Here is an 18,399-nt window from a genome sequence, read left to right as displayed (position 1 = left end):
ATCCAGATGTCTGTATCTCATACGACGTATGGAGACTATATATTTACGTCTTCTGACAACAAATTCATATTTAAGTAAATACGGAAATAGAGTGAAACAATTCCCCAGGTTTCTCGTATTTTGCACAAGTTATACGAGGATTTTACGTAACTTTTCGTAACAACGATAACAATTTCTTCAAGTCAAAATGCATGACATTAAAGTAAAGATCTATTTATTTTGTAAAATAATATAAATATTTACTTAGATGCTCCTTTGATGGATGTTCCTTCATTTACAGTTATAGTAGCAACGATTTATTGGAGTTAGATAATTGAATAATATTTGTATTCTATGTAATTTTGTATGGATTGAACACTGTTGCAATCCTCTAAGCAGCAGAGAGACTGGGCCCACCAACTATTTCGTCCAACAGGACCATCTATCGAAAACTTTTCTGATAGAAGGTCTTATTTCACAAAAATAACCCTTCTAGCCAGAAACTATGATGACTAAATCCTCTTTTCTGGCTAGAAGGGTTATTTCGACAAAGATAACTCACTATGAAAAATGTTTCTTCACGTGGTGACGTCGACGACGACGTTGGCGGCCCAGTCTCTCTGCTGCTAACGATGTAAAATATTTTAGGATTTTTAACTAAAAAACGTATCAAGTCCAACTCGGTATCGTGTCCAAGGATCATGCAATGCTATCGTCACAAACCCGTGTGGTTTTCGTTGAGCATGACTAAAGAAATTTCTGAATTTATTAAAGTCCATGTCACCGCCGCACCAAGTTCGATGAATATTTTGTAGCGTGTGTGCGTCAACGCCTTTAAATACTGCAAGAATGTTACAGTTATCTCTGATCACTTTCGGAATTTGTGTATAACGTTGAGTTACATAAATCACATCAACGTTTTTGTGCCTGCCACGTGAAAATATTCTGGCAGGGTTTGATTGTTTGTCCAGCATGATATCATCGTACACAACTAAATTATTAATACTCCCATCGATATCATCGTACTCGGTGCTTCATTGATATCGGTTATAAAATGAATAACATCTTCGTCGTTTATCGATTTTGCACTTTCGTTAAAATCTTTTAGCACTTGATAACACCTCTGATCGTCCACTGACGGGGCTATCAAATATAATTTATCCCACTTCATCCACTTCATTATTAAATTAAGTAACAACTCTGTCTTACCCGACCCAGATGGGCCTATGATAATCATTCGGATAGAATTTGGTAGCACTGAGTTATGCTTGATTGGTTCTCGTCACTTTGTCGCGGAAAAGTCAGTGATTTCCATTAGATATATCATAAAATAAATATGGATTTATATTGTGTGAAATGCCGAGCACGTACCCCAACTGCGGATACAACAACAATTACAACAAAGAATAATCGACAAGCGCTTACAGGCAAGTGTGAACGATGTGGCACCAAAAAATTTAGATTTATTTAAAAAAAAGCGGAGGTGATATCGCAGCCAAGTTAACAGCGTTGCCAGGAGCTCCGTGGGCTAAATACCCAGGAGAAAAACATCTTCCAGGATATAATTACTGTGGTCCAGGAACCCGACTTGATATCAGACTTGATGCTCAGGATCAACCAAAACCAGGTGAGTATCCGATAAACGCTATTGATAGCGCGTGCCATGCTCATGATGTAGCTTACCGAAGCAAGGATTTGCAACAGCGCCATCTCGCGGACATGAAATTAATTCACGCGTTAAATGCCATCCCTGATAAATCTTTCAAAGAAAAGTTAACATCCTGGTTGATAAAATCCGCAATGAAAGGTAAATTAGCGTTGGGTACTGGTATATAATGGAGTCGATTTATTATTCCCCAAGCGGATACTGGAGAGGTAACGCAGCAATTGATAAACTTGCCAGCGCGGCATCAGTAACACGCGCGGTTGCCAAAAATTGGTTATCCCGACAGGCAATATGGCAAATTTATCTACCGCGCCCTAAACAAATTCACTTTGCGCATTTCGATGTTAGTGTACCAAATGAGGTTCATCAAGCTGATATATTATTTATGCCACATGATACTATCCGAAGACGCACATACAAGTACGCGTTAACCATAGTTGATGTTGCCAGTAGATACAAAGATGCGGAACCGTTAACAACTAAAACAGCATCTGAGGTTGCTTCTGCGTTTGAAAGAATTTATCAACGAGGTGGTCTACGCTGGCCAAATTTATTACAAGTTGATCCTGGCAAAGAATTTCAAGGTGCAGTATCATCGTTGATGAAACAACATAACGTCACCATACGACGAGGACACACTGAAATTCACCGTGATCAGGCAATTGTTGAGCGATTCAATAGAACACTTGCTGAGCGGTTATTTGGATATCAATACGCGAGGGAATTTATTCAAGATGCGAGATCGCGCGAATGGGTTGCAAGATTACCAAGCGTGATAACTGCGCTAAATAATGAAATTACCCGAACCACCAACATGAAACCTTCCATCGCGATCACAAAAACACAAGGTGTTTTTCAAAAAAATATACCACTACAACGAAAGAAAGAAAAACCGCAAATACTGGGTAATGTCACAGTTAGATATTTATATGAACCAGGTGAACTTGAAGGTGGTAAACGAAGAGCGACTGATCCCATTTGGAGTGTTACCACACATAAGATATCCACCGTGACAAGATCCACTGGCAGACCAGCAATCTACAGGTTGGATTCAACTGCTCCTCAACGTGGATTCACCCGTGAGCAACTTCAGGTAATTCCCGAGGACACACAATTGCCGCCAAAATCACTGAAGTGACTTAACTAGCGCTGGCACCCCTACGTCGATTACACTCAAGACAGGTCAACATGACATTATCACGTGTATGACCGCGATTGTTATCTTTTCTGTCTACGGTAAATTGTCTTGAATTTTTATTCGAATACTGCCATAGCATTATACAATTACAGCTAGCACAGTGATTATTCTGTTGTTGTTTCAGCGCAACAATGAAGTCATCCTCAAGATCAAAATCGCGATTATTTTTTTTGTCACTCTGTTTGTAACCGGCGAGTTTTTTTCTTATTATGTTGCTGTTATTTTCATTATTAATTTTATCAGCGTTTGAATGAAAATCCGAAGGATTTTTCAAGACAATTCTTCGCAGTTGAGATATTCTTCTGACTCTGGACACCGCTAAGTAAACTAAGTTTGACCATTCGATTCGATCATCAATGATCCAGACAGTTGTATCTGAAATAGTCAGTCCTTGAGAACAATGAATGGTCATTGCGTATCCTAGCGTCCACGGGGATTTATTCATCGCTAGTGCATCCTCGACAGCATCGATGTCAACTAACACAATATCATTCAATACTAAATTCTGTTTCTCTGTCTTTCCTGGAATATCAACATCTATATTTTGCAACCGCGTATCAGTTGGTCTATAACATAACGGCGTTGGCAGCATTGGAAACTTTATTTTTTGTAACCGAAATAGCTGTTGTTGAAGTGTGTCTCTGACTATCTTTCTACTCGCCACTATCAAATCGTTTGGTTTCCACACGCGTAAAAAGTCACTTATCGAAGTTTCAGGAATCATCTCGCGCATAATTTCACATTGAATTTTATTCGGTTGTAGCCTGATTAATGTTTTAAATTCTTTCAGCGTTGCATCAAGTGCTCGGTAATCATCAGACACTTCTTCGTGATAATCAACAAAATTCCTCAGCCAATCATGAGGAGATGCGCCGACAAACGGAGGTGGTTGACCGTGATCGCTGTCACGGAATGGTGTAAATGTTGTTAATTAAATACATGTACTCGGGTTTCGTTTCTTTTCTCTGTACAACGATACCCGAGGGTGATTATAATATGGTCTATGTATTTCGAAATCGTGAGTACGATTCGTCCTGTGCCACAATTGCAAGGTGCCGTTGATAAAGAATAACGAAAATTCTAAAGGTATAAATACGTTACTACATGTAAAGGACCTTGACAATACTAATGGTTTTGTCAGCAAGCGGCCTGCTAAAAGGATTTCGCACAACTCCAGCTGTAGGGCTGAGTGAGTGTTTTGATGGTAGGAATATCCGGGGTGTCCGGTGTTGTCAGAGTGTAGAAACGTCCGTGTGTCCGGAGCGTTTAAGGTGCCGGAGCGTCTAATATCTAGCGTCCGGAGTGTCCAGAGGGACTAAGGTGACCCAGCTGTAGAGCCGTCAAAGGACCAGGGGGTCCGGAGGGTCTAATATTTCAAGTGTCCGGAGGGTCTAATATTTCAAGTGATCATAGTATTCCGAGGGTCCGGAGTATATATTGGTTGTGAAATTGATTCGGAGGAGCTGTGGAGGGGATATGGTGCACGGGTGACGGAGTGCATCTCCACACATGTATTTTTAGCTGTATGCTAATTTTGGGTTAGTAAGACCCAGTGTATTATTCAGGGCTGGAAGGATAGATTGTATATCCGTTCTTGTTTAGTGACATAATTTCGCTACCTGAGCGAATACATTTTTTTTACTATGTGTAAAGGCTTACATTGTTTACTATTTGAGTGAACTGTATTCATCTTTCCATTATTAAATCATTTGTGAAATCATTTATCCTGTGTTTTAGGGTTACTGACCTAAATCTATTTGTATATTTTTTTCATCTTTGTAACTGTGCGTTTTTATGTTAAATAGATCCAATATTTGGATTATAAATACGCACACATCTTCATCATCCACTACTCATATAAATCGCCACATTAAACCATATATTTGTGTCGTCAAAACGTGTTCTGTTGTTAATCCGAAATATCCCACCCGGTTATCTTGTTACAATCGCCGCACATAACGACTGCAGTATTTTTCGTTAACAGCCAATCAAGAAATGTTTTTAACGTTTCCAGCGACACCGTACATATCTCATCCCAAATTATTATATCATTGATATATTTTGTGCCCATTCGATCTGGCGTCCACACACCGCCGCTATATTTGAAAAAGCTGTGATAAGTACAAGAATTGACTCCTCGCTGTTTCATCTCTCTGGCAAGCCTGTGTGTAGGTGTTAGCACAATCATATCTGAATTTCGAAATAATTCAATCGCTCGAGTTGTTTTACCAGACCCTCCCGGCCCGTTCAAATAAACAGTTTTATGTCTGGTGATTGGATCATTCACAGACGGTGCGGAAGATATTTCTGGCATTGTTGATTTACAATATTCTTCCTCGATTACATCAACGGATTCACAATACTCGTGCAACATCTCGGCTTTTATTCTCCACGAACCCCATTCATCTCCGCCGCAGAATTTCATTATACCGGTCAGTGATTCTGAATATTTCTTGTCGATGTAAAATGAATCCGTGGCAACTCTGACTGCGTTACCAGGAAATCGATTTACCATCGATAACAAATTTATAGAAACATAAGCCAGCATTGAAGATCTCAAATGTGTGTATTGAGGCGATTCTCCGTCGATATAACTTACAATTGTACCCAACTTTTTCCCGTCGGACAAGAACACATCCTCCTTGTTACAAAATATGTCTCTGGCAACCGCGTCGGCGATTATAAAATCCAATTCAGCTTCATCGATAATCAACCGCGAGTGATGCATTTTATGATCAAATGCTGCACCCTGAGTAAATTTACCGATTATTCTTCGTCCAAGATCTTTCGCTGTGCTTTCACTGTTTTTGAGTTTGTCCCACATCCCACAATCAAGAATTACGAAGCATCTCGCGAGGGAATAGTTAGAAATAGCAGGTTGAAAAAACCAGTTGGTGTTGTTACTAATTCTGGTTATCTCCATTTTAAGGTTTCTGGCGGTAAAAGCTACTATAATCATAGATTCGTGCACGAGTGTTTCCGCGGAGAGATCAAAAACGGCTTTGTAATTGATCATATTGATAATAATAAACTTAATAACAATTTATTCAATCTGAGAGTTGTGACGCAGAGCGAAAATTGCAAAGCTGGTAATACTGGCCGTAACAATAAAAGAGCCAAGAAGGTTGTTTCAATAAATTTAGGTACGAATGAACAAATAATATTTCAATCGATATATGCAGCTAGTAAGCATTTTGGTATTTGTGCGCCCTCAGTACGAAAAGTCGCAGAAAAAATATATAAATCCGCGTTGGCAAAAAAGTATAATAATCAGAAAATTATATTTCGTTATCAGGAGAATTTTCCAGCGGAGATAACTCTGCAGCGACTGTGTGAAAGTCAATGATACAATTATTTCCCCGTTGACGCTGTCAAGGTGACTTTGTCAACAGCGCGCTATAACACTTTACAGGTGCGAGCAGACGATTTTCTGCACAAGGAAGTAAATAACTACCTGATTTCACAGGTAGATCAGTATATGATATTTTTTAAACCCTGTATTATCAGATTGGAAAGTGGCACAATGGTAACGCGTTTGACTTTCGTCCCGGCGCTATCAAATGTCATGTTCGAATCCTCGTTACGGACATACTGTCGACGGGCCCGATTTATAGGGTTTTTATAATAGTTGGGGGGTCGAACCCCAACGAAGTTGCACAACTTTCTCCGTTATCACCCGTCAGGGGTGATCTTTTGCCCCCAACGGGATTGATTTCAGGGGTGGGTGTGCAACTTCGTTGGATGTAGAATTATAACCCCGCATCTGTCTGTGTTGTCTATATGTTTGTATCGTCCTAGGATAAGTTATATGTTTGTGCCGTCTTAAGATAAGTTAGAATTAAGTTATATATTTGTACCGTCCTAGGATAAGTTATATATACAATTGTAAAATACAACTGCTGTAAATAGCTTCTACTGCTGTAAATATGCTTCTACTGTAAATACTATATGTTTGTGCCGTCCCTAGGATAAGTTAGAATTAAGTACTAGGATAAGTTATGTGTTATGTGTTATCCCCATATGAGCCTTGCTAGCATATCAAATGGTAAGCTAGGAGGTTCACAAATGGGGAATGTCTCGTCGTTTCGCAAACACACCCTCTGGGCTTTCTAGACTGCTATTTGGCAGTTTAGCAGCTCAATCGGGGGTAGTGTTTCCGCCCCCTCCTGAGTTTGGTAGGATGCCATAAGACACCCTAGAGACTCAAAGGAGATGTGATGTTTTTTCTATTTTAAAGATATAAAAATATAATAAATATGAATCAAGAAAATATCAATAATGTGATTGATGCTATTAAAAAATTAGAAAAACAAGGATTTAATATATTACTAAATGTTGAAACTATTCTGTCAGATTTTGAATCATTATACGCAGGGCGTTATATTCTTCCTGCTCAATATCGATTCATAAAGATGATTCAAAATAATTTGTATAAATCGCTGGCCAGCGTAGCGGAGACACAAATAAATGAATTTGTTCCACTGTCTCGTGCAATCGAAAAGATCAGGCTGGCACTGGCAGCCGAGTATGAAACAAAAAAGATAATTAATAATCGGGTCAGAAAATTAAAGCATTGTATGTCCGCTGACGAAGTCAAGGGTGAAAATCCAGAGAATTTAGAAAGCAATGATAGCTTCGTCACGGATTACGAAGTAAATACCTCACCTTGATTGCATTACTTCCTTGACGAAGTCAAGGAAGTGAAATCGGGTACCTAGAAGTGAAATCGAAAGTAAAAAAAAAGTAATATTTTTTTTACTGTGTAAATTATGCAACTGTCCGATTTCGTTGGTTTGTACTAGCTGATACCCTATGAAAATCAGCGAAATTGTCAGTGGTAAAAAAATATATACAAAGTAAAATATTTTTAAGACATTTTTAAAAATCCTAAAGGATGGAAATATCGAAGATATTTCTACTGCAGTATTTTATCGAGATGATCCCGTGAAATGCACGAGTGAGCAACATTGAGGATTTGGTCTGCGTCACAAGTAATCATCGTGATATTGTTTTCGCGGAGTTGTTTCAGCTGAAAATCTGTCAGTAAAAAGTCATCATTGCCGTACTTATCGATGATTATTTTAACAACGCCCGGGAAATGATTTCCGGTAAATATTTTTCGGATGAATTCTTCAAGCGCGCTTTTGTTGTGTATTAAACATTTCACGTGCTGATACATACTATTATTTTCGCGTTCATTTAATATAATTTATTACGACAGTGCTATCGCTGATGGTGATGTCGTTGGAAACGCCAACCGGGCTATCATCGGAATCACTTTGCGATTCACAATCACGCTGTGTTTCACTGTCAGAGACATCTTCATCACTGACAACAAAATCACTGTCAGAATCACGCTGTGATTCACAATCACACTGTGTTTCCATGGAAATGTCAGAACTGTCAGAGAGATCATCATCGGAATCATACTGTTGGTAATTCGAAGATTTTTTGTACATTATTATGATAGTGATATCGCTAATTGAAAGTCCTTGAAAAAATCGAAGATTTTTTACGACGAAAATCCTTTAGGATTTCACCAGCAAATTAATACTAACAGTCTCCCCACGCAGGTCCAAAAGTCTACCCTGTTGGTCAGTGACTTTAAAATTTATCCTTGTGAGCGTAGGGTTATGACACCGCAGAAATACAGGATTGATTGGCTCTTGCACAATCAAAAATCCAGGTGGTTCTCTAGGAGTAAATGAATACAATATAAATCCTTGCTGGGCTTGATTTGATTCCGTCGTGGTTACGCTGTAGCTGCCATCGATGACATCACATACAAGATTGACCGCGACGACATCAGTGATATTTACTATCCCGGGAGAAATATGTCTGCCATCACCGCTGGTGGAATTATCGTGTTCCAAGATAGCGGTTCCGGGAATGATTGCTTGTGCGCGTCAAGAATATCCTTGAAGGATTGATCCAGGAGATTGGATAACGACGTTACCATCTCAGGTACGTTATATCCGGGTAATTTAAAATTTCGTAATTCATCTTCCGTTGTTTTATACAGTTCCAGAAAATTCTTCTTCTCGGGGGCATCAATTACCATCTGAACCAGTCGCTGGTTATAATATCTCATATCGTCGATTATTCGATTTATTATTTCGATATGTTTAATGATTTTGTCACGTGGACTGTATAGATCAGAAATATGTTCCTGAAAGGATTGCTGCAGAAGTTTAAGTTGTGTTTTAAATGCCTCGTTCATTGCTTTAAGATTCTTGTCATCTCTATCTTTCCGAAGAAAGATAAATAATCTATCGGGGGCGGGGAGGGAGAGGCTCCCCCGAGGGGGGGGGGAAATTTCCAATTCATCCCCACTCCTCCCTTGTCATCTCTATAATTTGTGTTAGTATTTGCTGGATTCTTCATTTCGCGGATATCATCTATGTATCGTGATTGAAGGTCATGATATGACATGGTATCCGTGAAATAATCGGATCTTACAGGGTCTGGTATACGCGGTTTTGCATCAGGGGCTTCACCTGGCCATCCTAACACGGTTTTGATTGAACTGTTATAGATATGAACGGCGTAATCCGGTGTTGAGATTTCGATGATCGTGGACAACGTTGGCTCGTGTGCTAATATGCTGATCTTTGCTTCTTTTCCGATGATACGCTTCATTTGACGCTGTATTTCTTTGTTGATTTCTTCTATCTGATAACTCCCAGTATTCCAATCTGGTGTGCCATCAGCGCTATTCTGATATGAAAATACAAATGAATTATTCGACAACTGTCCGTGAAATGATGTCGACCTGATGTTGGGCCAACTGTGATATACTCGTAATTGTGCCAACGCTATTTCGGTAACTGGAATTGCAGTTGGAAAATTAACATTGAATTCAGGTTGCGTCCAGGATATTGATATCATTGTGGTCCTTACCGGAGTTGTATTTGCGGCTATCTATTGAAGTATCTCCGTCATTATTTATCTTCATCGTTTTCAAATTAAAATTCTTTGCACGCTCGTAATCGTTGTATATGCCAGACATCAACGTGAATTCGGAATCTGATATTGTTGTATCGTCAAGGCTGGATGATATCAACGAGGACAATTTCGAATAGGCGCTGTTGGCCGCGTTGTTTACCCGGTCATACTCGTGTAATTTTGTTATCGCGCACGAGGATATTTTTTTTGCAATTATATTAGCAACTCCTGCAATCGTCGTTGATGCTGAAATTGTGATTGTGATAGCGATTGCAGCAGTCACTGGTGTCAGCGCTGACAATAGCACACCCGTGGATGCAACTACCGCGGATACCGAATACACTATTGTATCCAACACGGTTACACGCCGTTTGTATTTTTTTATTTTTGTTGCGCATTTGTCAATGGTGTTTTTCAGCGTCGCCTGCCATTCTCGTACTTGATCATACCGGTATTGCTGAGCGTCTAATGTTGTCGTTGATGCTGATTTCATTTTTATTATTCAAAATCACTGGTGATTTTCAATTACGCGGTAACCAATTGAGGCGTTTCTGCGACGAATTCCAAACACCACCAGTAAGATGTTGCGGTTAATTTCTTGTCTGCGGCTTCAAGTACAAATATTTCTTCGGTTCCGCTGTTCAATATTACAGTTACAACCCCGGAAAACCTGTCGGTGGAATGACGCCATGGAAAGGTTGTAAACATTTCAAATTTAGCGGCGGAAAACACAGACAACCTGTACACGCCAGTGGCTGTTGCCGTGTATTTGATAGTATTATTTTGTCGAGACCATGTTGCGAATCCCGATGATACCGTGAATACGATGTTGGTGATATGCCCGGAGGTAACTCCAGTGGGGACTTTAATCAGACTGGTTTTGTTAACGATCTCAGGAATTCTCGCTACGATGTTTTGCTGTGTTTGTTTGATCGTGTTAATGTTATTTTCTATCAACGCGATTTGATCTGAAAAACTTTTTTCTGTTCTGACTACACCTAACCGGGTATTAATCTTGTTGATATCGTTGGCGTTAGCGGTAAGATTTGGTATGATTTCAGAAAGTTTCATGTCGATGACCGGAGGAACCCCAAAGAACTTATCCGTGGCATCATCAGTTTTTGCGAAGTTTCTTCGAAGTCTTGTAAACGCGCCCACGTGAACATCATACTCTGTCCGCAACGTGGCTAGTTTACCGTCAATGGTGTCTACGTATTTTTTGTTGGTGGCATCTTCGGGACCATCCGGATCCGCTAACACAGTTATTTTGTTACCGTTCATGCTGAGTTCACCTGTCATTGTATCACCGGTCTTCGCTACACGGGCAAGTGCAAGTTTTTGCATATCATCTCGAAGCGCCGCGATTGATATCAACGAATCTGATTCTGCCACTGCCAGTGAATACAACAATGTTGTCCGCGGTAGCTCCAAGGACCCTGCGAATTATGTCATTCCACTTAATGTTACTGGTTTTTAGCTTGCCGTGCCTGTCCTGAAAAATAACAACCTCATCTGGGTCTATTCCGGTTAACGTTAAAAGATTATCAATTTCATCTTTGGTCGCATACGCTGATAAATCAATATCTTTTTTTTCTTCCTTGGTTCTGCTTGATCTTCCGTAAATATCAACCATTATCAATTATGGGGTTGTTTAAATTTGGAAATCACATCTGTGGTGTATTCATGCACGACTTTGTGAGGAGGACTCGCTGATTTCGAGATCGCATCAAGAACATTTAATACTTCACGACCGCATATCGGAGGATCAATCAGTGTTTGTGTTGGCAGCGTTGACTGCCAAACTGGCATGTTGGAAAATCTTTGGACGTACCTGAAAAACTCAACTGGCGGTGCTAGCCCGTACGAGTCAAAATAGATAATTCCACGTGGATCGATCGCGTAAGCAACCCAGTGAGTTCCAGGACCGTTTTTATTATCGAGATTAATAATTCCTGTTTCTGGATTATTCGGTCGTGCTGGTAACTGATCTCGTATAAATACACCTCTGAAATTCTTTATACGTAATTGTTTAACAGCATCAAGCAAATCAAAATTAGAAGCTGGAAGCTTCAACATCGGTGTGAAAACGCTAGCGTTGAAAGCACTTAAAACCTTTTTGGGTACCATGACGCCGGAGTTCCTGGAAGTCTGAGACCTCGGCCCGTTTTTTTCGATATAGTTTTCCTGTGGCTTTCTTTAGTGCCATTCCAGCTGCGGTTCCAACAGCTCCTAACGCGGCTGCTTTTGCGACTGCGGGAGCAGCACCAGCTATCAGTGCTGGTATCGCGGCGAGAAGAGGAAATATACCGCCGGTTTTAACCATATCTTTGACCGCGGCCGGAGAGAGATCAAGTCGAACTCCAGTCGTTGCTTGTTTCGCTTTATTGAAATGTTTTAGCTGAGTTTTAGTCAATGACAATTTGTTTGGTCCGCCCGCTAGCTGATCGTGTTTTAGTGTTATTGATGTCCCACATGTGCTCGCGTTCTTCGATTGTAATTTCTTCACCTGACCAGGAGTCAGTGTGACATTAACATGACTGTATGACATTTTATTTAATACGATGTTGATCTAATTGCATTGTTAAAGCAATGCTACAAGTTTTCCACTGGTGCATCAATGACTCTCATTCGGCCGCCAGCACCTTCAAGTAACATTGCTTTATCGGAAAGTATGACCGCGATTGCTCTAACACCTCCAGGAACTACTGGTGGACCAGCTGCCCCAGCTGGTACTCGAGCCAGGCGAGCCCGAATAACTATATCAACGACAGATTTTCTGAATAAATCCAAATGTTCCAACGAAAAGTAATAGATCGGATACAACGTTGTAAAATCACGCTGGGATATCTGCAGCCCAGTGTCAACGTTTTGATCACGCCCATCATAAGACATCAATTGATAATATGCCCGTGCAACATCATTTTGTTCAAAATTTAGATTGATATCCTCAGCGGGTTCTTGATGTCCGTTTATTCTTAATGAAACTTCAGAAACTCCAAGTGTGTCAAATATCATTGGATTTGCTTCCTGGTTATTTATTCTAGAATTTGCCTGAAACGCGATAAATATATGTCGCGCTGCTGATACTCCCTGTTGTGATCCCAATTGCCACGTGAACAGTCCAGGAGCGTTGATAGAAGTACTATCTGCTGTCATTGCTAACCATGATAACAACGATTTTCCTCCCTGATTCATAAAAGAAAGTAACCGTTCTTCTTCAACGATTGATGGAGTCATTGTTGGCATCCACAGAGATAGTTTTCTTAACACTACTTGACCAGGATCAACTCCAGCAGCTCTCCATATTGCATCATTATCAGAGTTTTTTCTGACAAGCGTTACTGTGTGTTTGGCACCAAATATAACCTTTCGGACACTTCTACAAAATCCAAAAATATGAGATAGTGGAATAGCACAGGAAAACTCTTCGTCGCCGTTCAGCATTGCTCGACGCGCGGCAAAACCCAAGTTGAAATTTTCATTCATGGCTTCAACTGCATTCCCAGCCGCGTTCATCGTTACATTTCTATTTTCGGGATGATCAGATGTGTCCTTCACAAACATCATTGTTGGACCAGCTGATCTTGTGTAATCATCAGAATATCTTGCAAGACCAAGTATTGTCGTGGCAACATCAACATTATCCAAACACGACTCAATATCTTTTCCATCAATCGAGTATGTGGCTTTGCTAAATAACGCCATCACACCATTATTAACAAAACCAACACGATCGCCTATTCCGTATCCAGTACCATCCGCTTTTAAGATTCTACCTGTGACCTCAATAAAAGCCTCACAAGGCAGAAAATATCTACTTGTATCATGAATTTGAAACTCAATTCTCCCCGGCGCGTTAGGTGTTTTTGTATCATAAGAATAAAATTGATAATCACGCAAGGATTCATCCTTTCTGACTGGTTTAACCATATCAAATGCTACGTTGGATATGCGCTGAAACATCTTATTGTAATACATTATTATCTAAAACGAAGACCACTTCCCGCTACTAAACTTGAAGCTATATTTTTTTTCTATTTCTTTGGAAGGTATCAGTGACTCTAGTTTCTGATTCGCAGTTTCATTTATTATTTTGCTAACATTTGCAGGCATATCCGCAGTGCTTGGTAATTTTACCGGCGGAGGCTTTCTGCGTATTAATCGTACTAGTCTGTCCTTGATCGCCGTGAACACTTTGCCGGCAGCATCACCGATTACACCAGAAGCTTTATCTCTAATAACATCAATAGCTTTTGACGATAATTGTTTTGCAATTGGTCCCACATTTGGAGCTATTCTTGTAAACAATCCTTGAACAACATCTCCAAGTCCATCTCCATAATATGCACTGTAAACAGGATATCGCGAATTTACCACTCTCTCTCGTCGGGTCATATGATGAGAGTCATGTATGATCATTTTATTTAATTAGTTATTTCTCTAATCGACTTTCAATCGCTGTCCACGAGTTCATCAATAAGTTCTCGATAGATGTGAGTATCCATGATGCCGCCGCGAAATAGTCGCTGACAGATATCAGCCGCTTCATTAATTATTTCTGGTGAGTTATTTCCGGCACGTTTTCCTCCGATGAGAACTTCTAGCCGTGATACATCATTGATGATATTATCAGGGCAGGGAATAAAACCAGACCCTAAACCTCCCCCCGATTTTTCTTTAGGCTCATCGAAAAATTCCTCTGGAATGATTTCCTCCTTGGGGGGTGATCGTTGTCGTTGTTGTATCTCTGCTAACTCTACCAGTCTCTCATTAAATTTTATATAACCAGGATCGCTTGGATCAACGGGTAAATCTTGTCTATCAAAATATACCGCCTCTGCCCATTCCTCGAAGGTGTCAATTTTTTGTTTACGTTTTTTTTTTTTAAATTTTTCTCTGTCATCAAAATTATTTGAAGCAAAAGCGGGAAGAGACATAGTCATAGTATTTTCTATTTTATCAATACCGAATTTCGTAAACGAACCCCGAGGAGTTTCTTGCTGGGTCTGCTGCAACGGAGGAGGAAGTCGATATAATTCTTCTGATTCTTTTTCTGTTGGATCTGCGACGACTTGCGGTTTAGCTATTTTTTTCGGAGTTGGTTTTTTATGTCGCTTTGTTTGTCGCATTTGGAAATCAAATCGATCTGATCCTGACATATACTCTCGATAAAATGCATCACTGGTATCTAACCGTTCAACACCCCGTTTTATTTTATAAATTCCATCTAGAAATTGTTGTTTAGATACCTTTTGATTAGGATCTTAAATAAACTTTTCTCGAGAGTGATAAGCCCCAGCAGCGTCAACACCAAAAGCAATTATTTCATCTCTATTTCTGACTGGACGATTTTTAATTTCATCCACAAAACCTTCAATAAAATCCGTTTTATAATTAAATCCTTTGATCGGTTTCGGTTGAGCCTTCTTAAGTTCTTCTATTGCCTGAAGAAGACTTTGTTGCGGTTTATCAGGATCAGGTTTTCCTATGATAGCGGTTTTTATTGTTTCAGTAGCTGTTGTTACGGGTTTAAATAATTCTGTTGTACCTTCCATGAATTCAACTTTTGCTTGCTGTTGCGCTTGTAATTTTTCTCTAACACTATCACGAACAGGAAGAAATTTTTTTATTGCTTCTAGTCGCTCTCGAGCTAGTCTAGCGGAATGTGCTTCTCCAATGTTGGCCATTATTGTTAACTTAAATTTTTAATTCACAACAGAAATCCTAAAATATTTTACATCGTTAGCAGCAGAGAGACTGGGCCGCCAACGTCGTCGTCGACGTCACCACGTGAAGAAACATTTTTCATAGTGAGTTATCTTTGTCGAAATAACCCTTCTAGCCAGAAAAGAGAATTTAGTCATCATAGTTTCTGGCTAGAAGGGTTATTTTTGTGAAATAAGACCTTCTGTCAGAAAAGTTTTCGATAGATGGTCCTGTTGGACGAAATAGTTGGTGGGCCCAGTCTCTCTGCTGCTCTCTAACATTCGTTTACCACTCGTAGATGGCTGTTCGATTAATTGGCTTGTCGGCCACTTCATAACCGGACGATTTCTTCAGAGTTACCTGCTCTCAAAATACCTTTTTAACGTTATAGACGTCGATTAAGAGCCATATTGAAAGCACCTATACTAGAAATTGAAAGCACAGTTGCTTGCACAAACATAAGTTGAATGTATGAACAAATAAACCGTGACAGAAATAAAGAAAATGAAATCTTGAGTTGAAAGAATGTCTGCCCAAACAATCTTCGTACACATTTCATGTGCAAAATAGTAAAACGTTTCCCTGTTGACGTGTCCATATTATTCACGTGGACGATCAATAGCCTATATTCACAGGGTTCAATAATAACGTTGATATGGCGCAATCTTGTCAAAAAATTACCATGTCTCATATTTTTCTTAGAGATGAGTAAAATGATAAGCATTATGAAAAACAACTTAAAATCGTGTAAAAAGCGAAACCCATAAAGAATATTAGATTTTAACTTTGATTAGGATCTTGGCTTTCTAATTATGTATATTATGAAAACAACAGAAACAGTATATCCTATATCCTATTTTCACTCCATATATCATCATAAACAGATGCAAGATTATGTATATTCACATAATAATTCAGAACAAGCCACAGTCTTTAATTCAATGGGAAAATTCTCATGATGTAATTATTAAACAAAATAATTTACACAACTATAGTTACATAAAATCTTCTGTTTGAAATGGCATTTTCATGTCGGCTAGAAAAGTTAGAGCACTTGATTTGGGGGTATCTTTGTTTCAGTGGGGAAGCATGTGATACAATATCCCATCTATGTATTGAATGGGAAAGAAGAACGAATTGTGAATGAATAACAATTTTAAAATTGTTAATACTCACTATTTTCTGGATGTGGTAATTGCTTATTTCGTTTGTTCTCTGAGAATAAGTCAATTGTCCCTCAAGATGGTTTCTGTTGCCTGCGTTTGCAATGGTATATGTTGTATTTTTCTGGCGTACTTCCACTGCATAGATTGGTAGTGCCAACAAAATTAAAGACATACCATACATGGAGAGTCCAAACTGCAAATAAAATTAAGATGCCTATATGCTTTTTGCCATCTTTCTTCTTCACAAACAACATGAACTCTAAGACTAATATCTAAGCCATATAGCACGCATTGATTACCACGTGGGTAACAACGCCATTTTTCAGCGCATCACAGAGTATATCCCGCGGTCAGAATATTTGGTGGAGGAAGGAAAAGGGAAAAGCCACCGACCGACGAGAAGCTACTAACAATCTTCTGCACATATTCCATAATATCCGTATTATGTTAGCATATTTATTTAATTAAATGAAATACTGAGGTACAAGTACCCAATACATCCCTCTCCCCCCCCCCCCAAAATACATAAATATATCAGTGCATACGGCTGTCACTAAAAGAACGGATGAAGGTGACTCAAGATTTCACTTAATCGATTACTCATTTAATCAATGAATAATTAATCAGTCAATATATCGATAAAGTATTTCGATATGTTTTTAATTCATGCATTATTCAGACTGTTTCTGATTTTTTTTATTCATTTAAGTTAGTGCATAATAAAAAAAATGTACGGATGTAGTATATTTCTCCGAAATCTGAACGAACTCTAGAAAATTTGGTCATAGTTAAATAATTACAAAATGGTAATATATATATATATACAGTATATATATATATATATATATATATATATATATATATATAGAGAGAGAGAGAGAGAGAGAGAGAGAGAGAGAGAGACTCACAGACACAAAGACTTACCTCCTTTGACTTCATTGCGCCGGGTGTACTCTTGGTTGCTCACTCTGCGGCCCATTTATATATTTACTTGACACCCACAAGGAAGTGCCATGGCGCTCAACCGGATTGGTGAAATGTACATAATAGCGTTTGACGTTGCGTATTTATCAGTATAATATTATTATGTGTGAATGAATAATTTTGTATTTTGTAAATTATTGCCAAGTCTTTATAACATGCACCTAATAGTCCATTTCGATCATGGGGATTCTTTGTCTTTTAACGGTGCTCTCTCTCTCTCTCTCTCTCTCTCTCTCTCCATATTTTCCTGAGCTGTTTTATACGCCTATATTCTTCTGTATTTATCTACCACTTTCACCCAACATATTTTTAAAGGCTGTGATGCTATAGATTTTTGAATTTTCAATGAAAGCAGGTCGCGAGGTTTGCACTGGCCTTCAGATGTTTCTGATATTGATTTTTCAAAAATACTATAATATAAAAATCTTTTTAAAAAATTCATTTCATGGAATAGATATTTAAAAATAAAAGGTTTATTATGAAAATACAATTAGCCTGGGAACCAGTTTCACCCGAAATAACGAAGACGAAATCTGGACATTTCTAAAAGTAATGACTGCGGAACGACGCAAACAATTACAAAATTAATTATTGTTATGTGGGACTTGAATCTCATGTGAAGATGCGTATCACTTTACATAAATTGTTACTCTTTCTCAGTTAAGCTATGATATGAAAAACAATTACGACATCAGTGGAAGCTTTATCGACTTAGTAACATACAAGAGTAGTTAATTTGTTTAAAACTTTGCTAG

General features: G+C 38.9%; 1 protein-coding gene across 2 annotated transcripts in view; it reads right to left on the bottom strand.

Moving 5' to 3' along the window:
- LOC149775017 (uncharacterized) overlaps positions 1-17,602 on the bottom strand; it is a 75,324-nt gene extending 57,722 nt beyond the window's left edge. For both annotated transcript variants that reach the window (XM_089944538.1, XM_089944539.1), the window contains exons 1-2: positions 17,585-17,602; positions 16,671-16,853 (exon numbers count right to left, since the gene is read on the bottom strand). In XM_089944538.1, coding sequence (XP_089800664.1) covers positions 16,671-16,853; positions 17,585-17,599 — 198 coding nt within the window. In that variant the 5' untranslated portion in view covers positions 17,600-17,602. The remainder of the gene's footprint in view (positions 1-16,670; positions 16,854-17,584) is intronic.
- Positions 17,603-18,399: the final 797 nt, after the last annotated feature.

The sequence above is a fragment of the Sinohyriopsis cumingii genome, unplaced genomic scaffold (assembly GCF_028554795.1).
Source record: "Sinohyriopsis cumingii isolate HCF-2022 unplaced genomic scaffold, ASM2855479v2 utg000036l, whole genome shotgun sequence".
NCBI lineage: Eukaryota > Metazoa > Mollusca > Bivalvia > Unionida > Unionidae > Sinohyriopsis > Sinohyriopsis cumingii.
The sequence above is the reverse complement of the archived record's forward strand: the minus strand, read 5'-3'. Positions and strand labels throughout refer to the sequence as shown.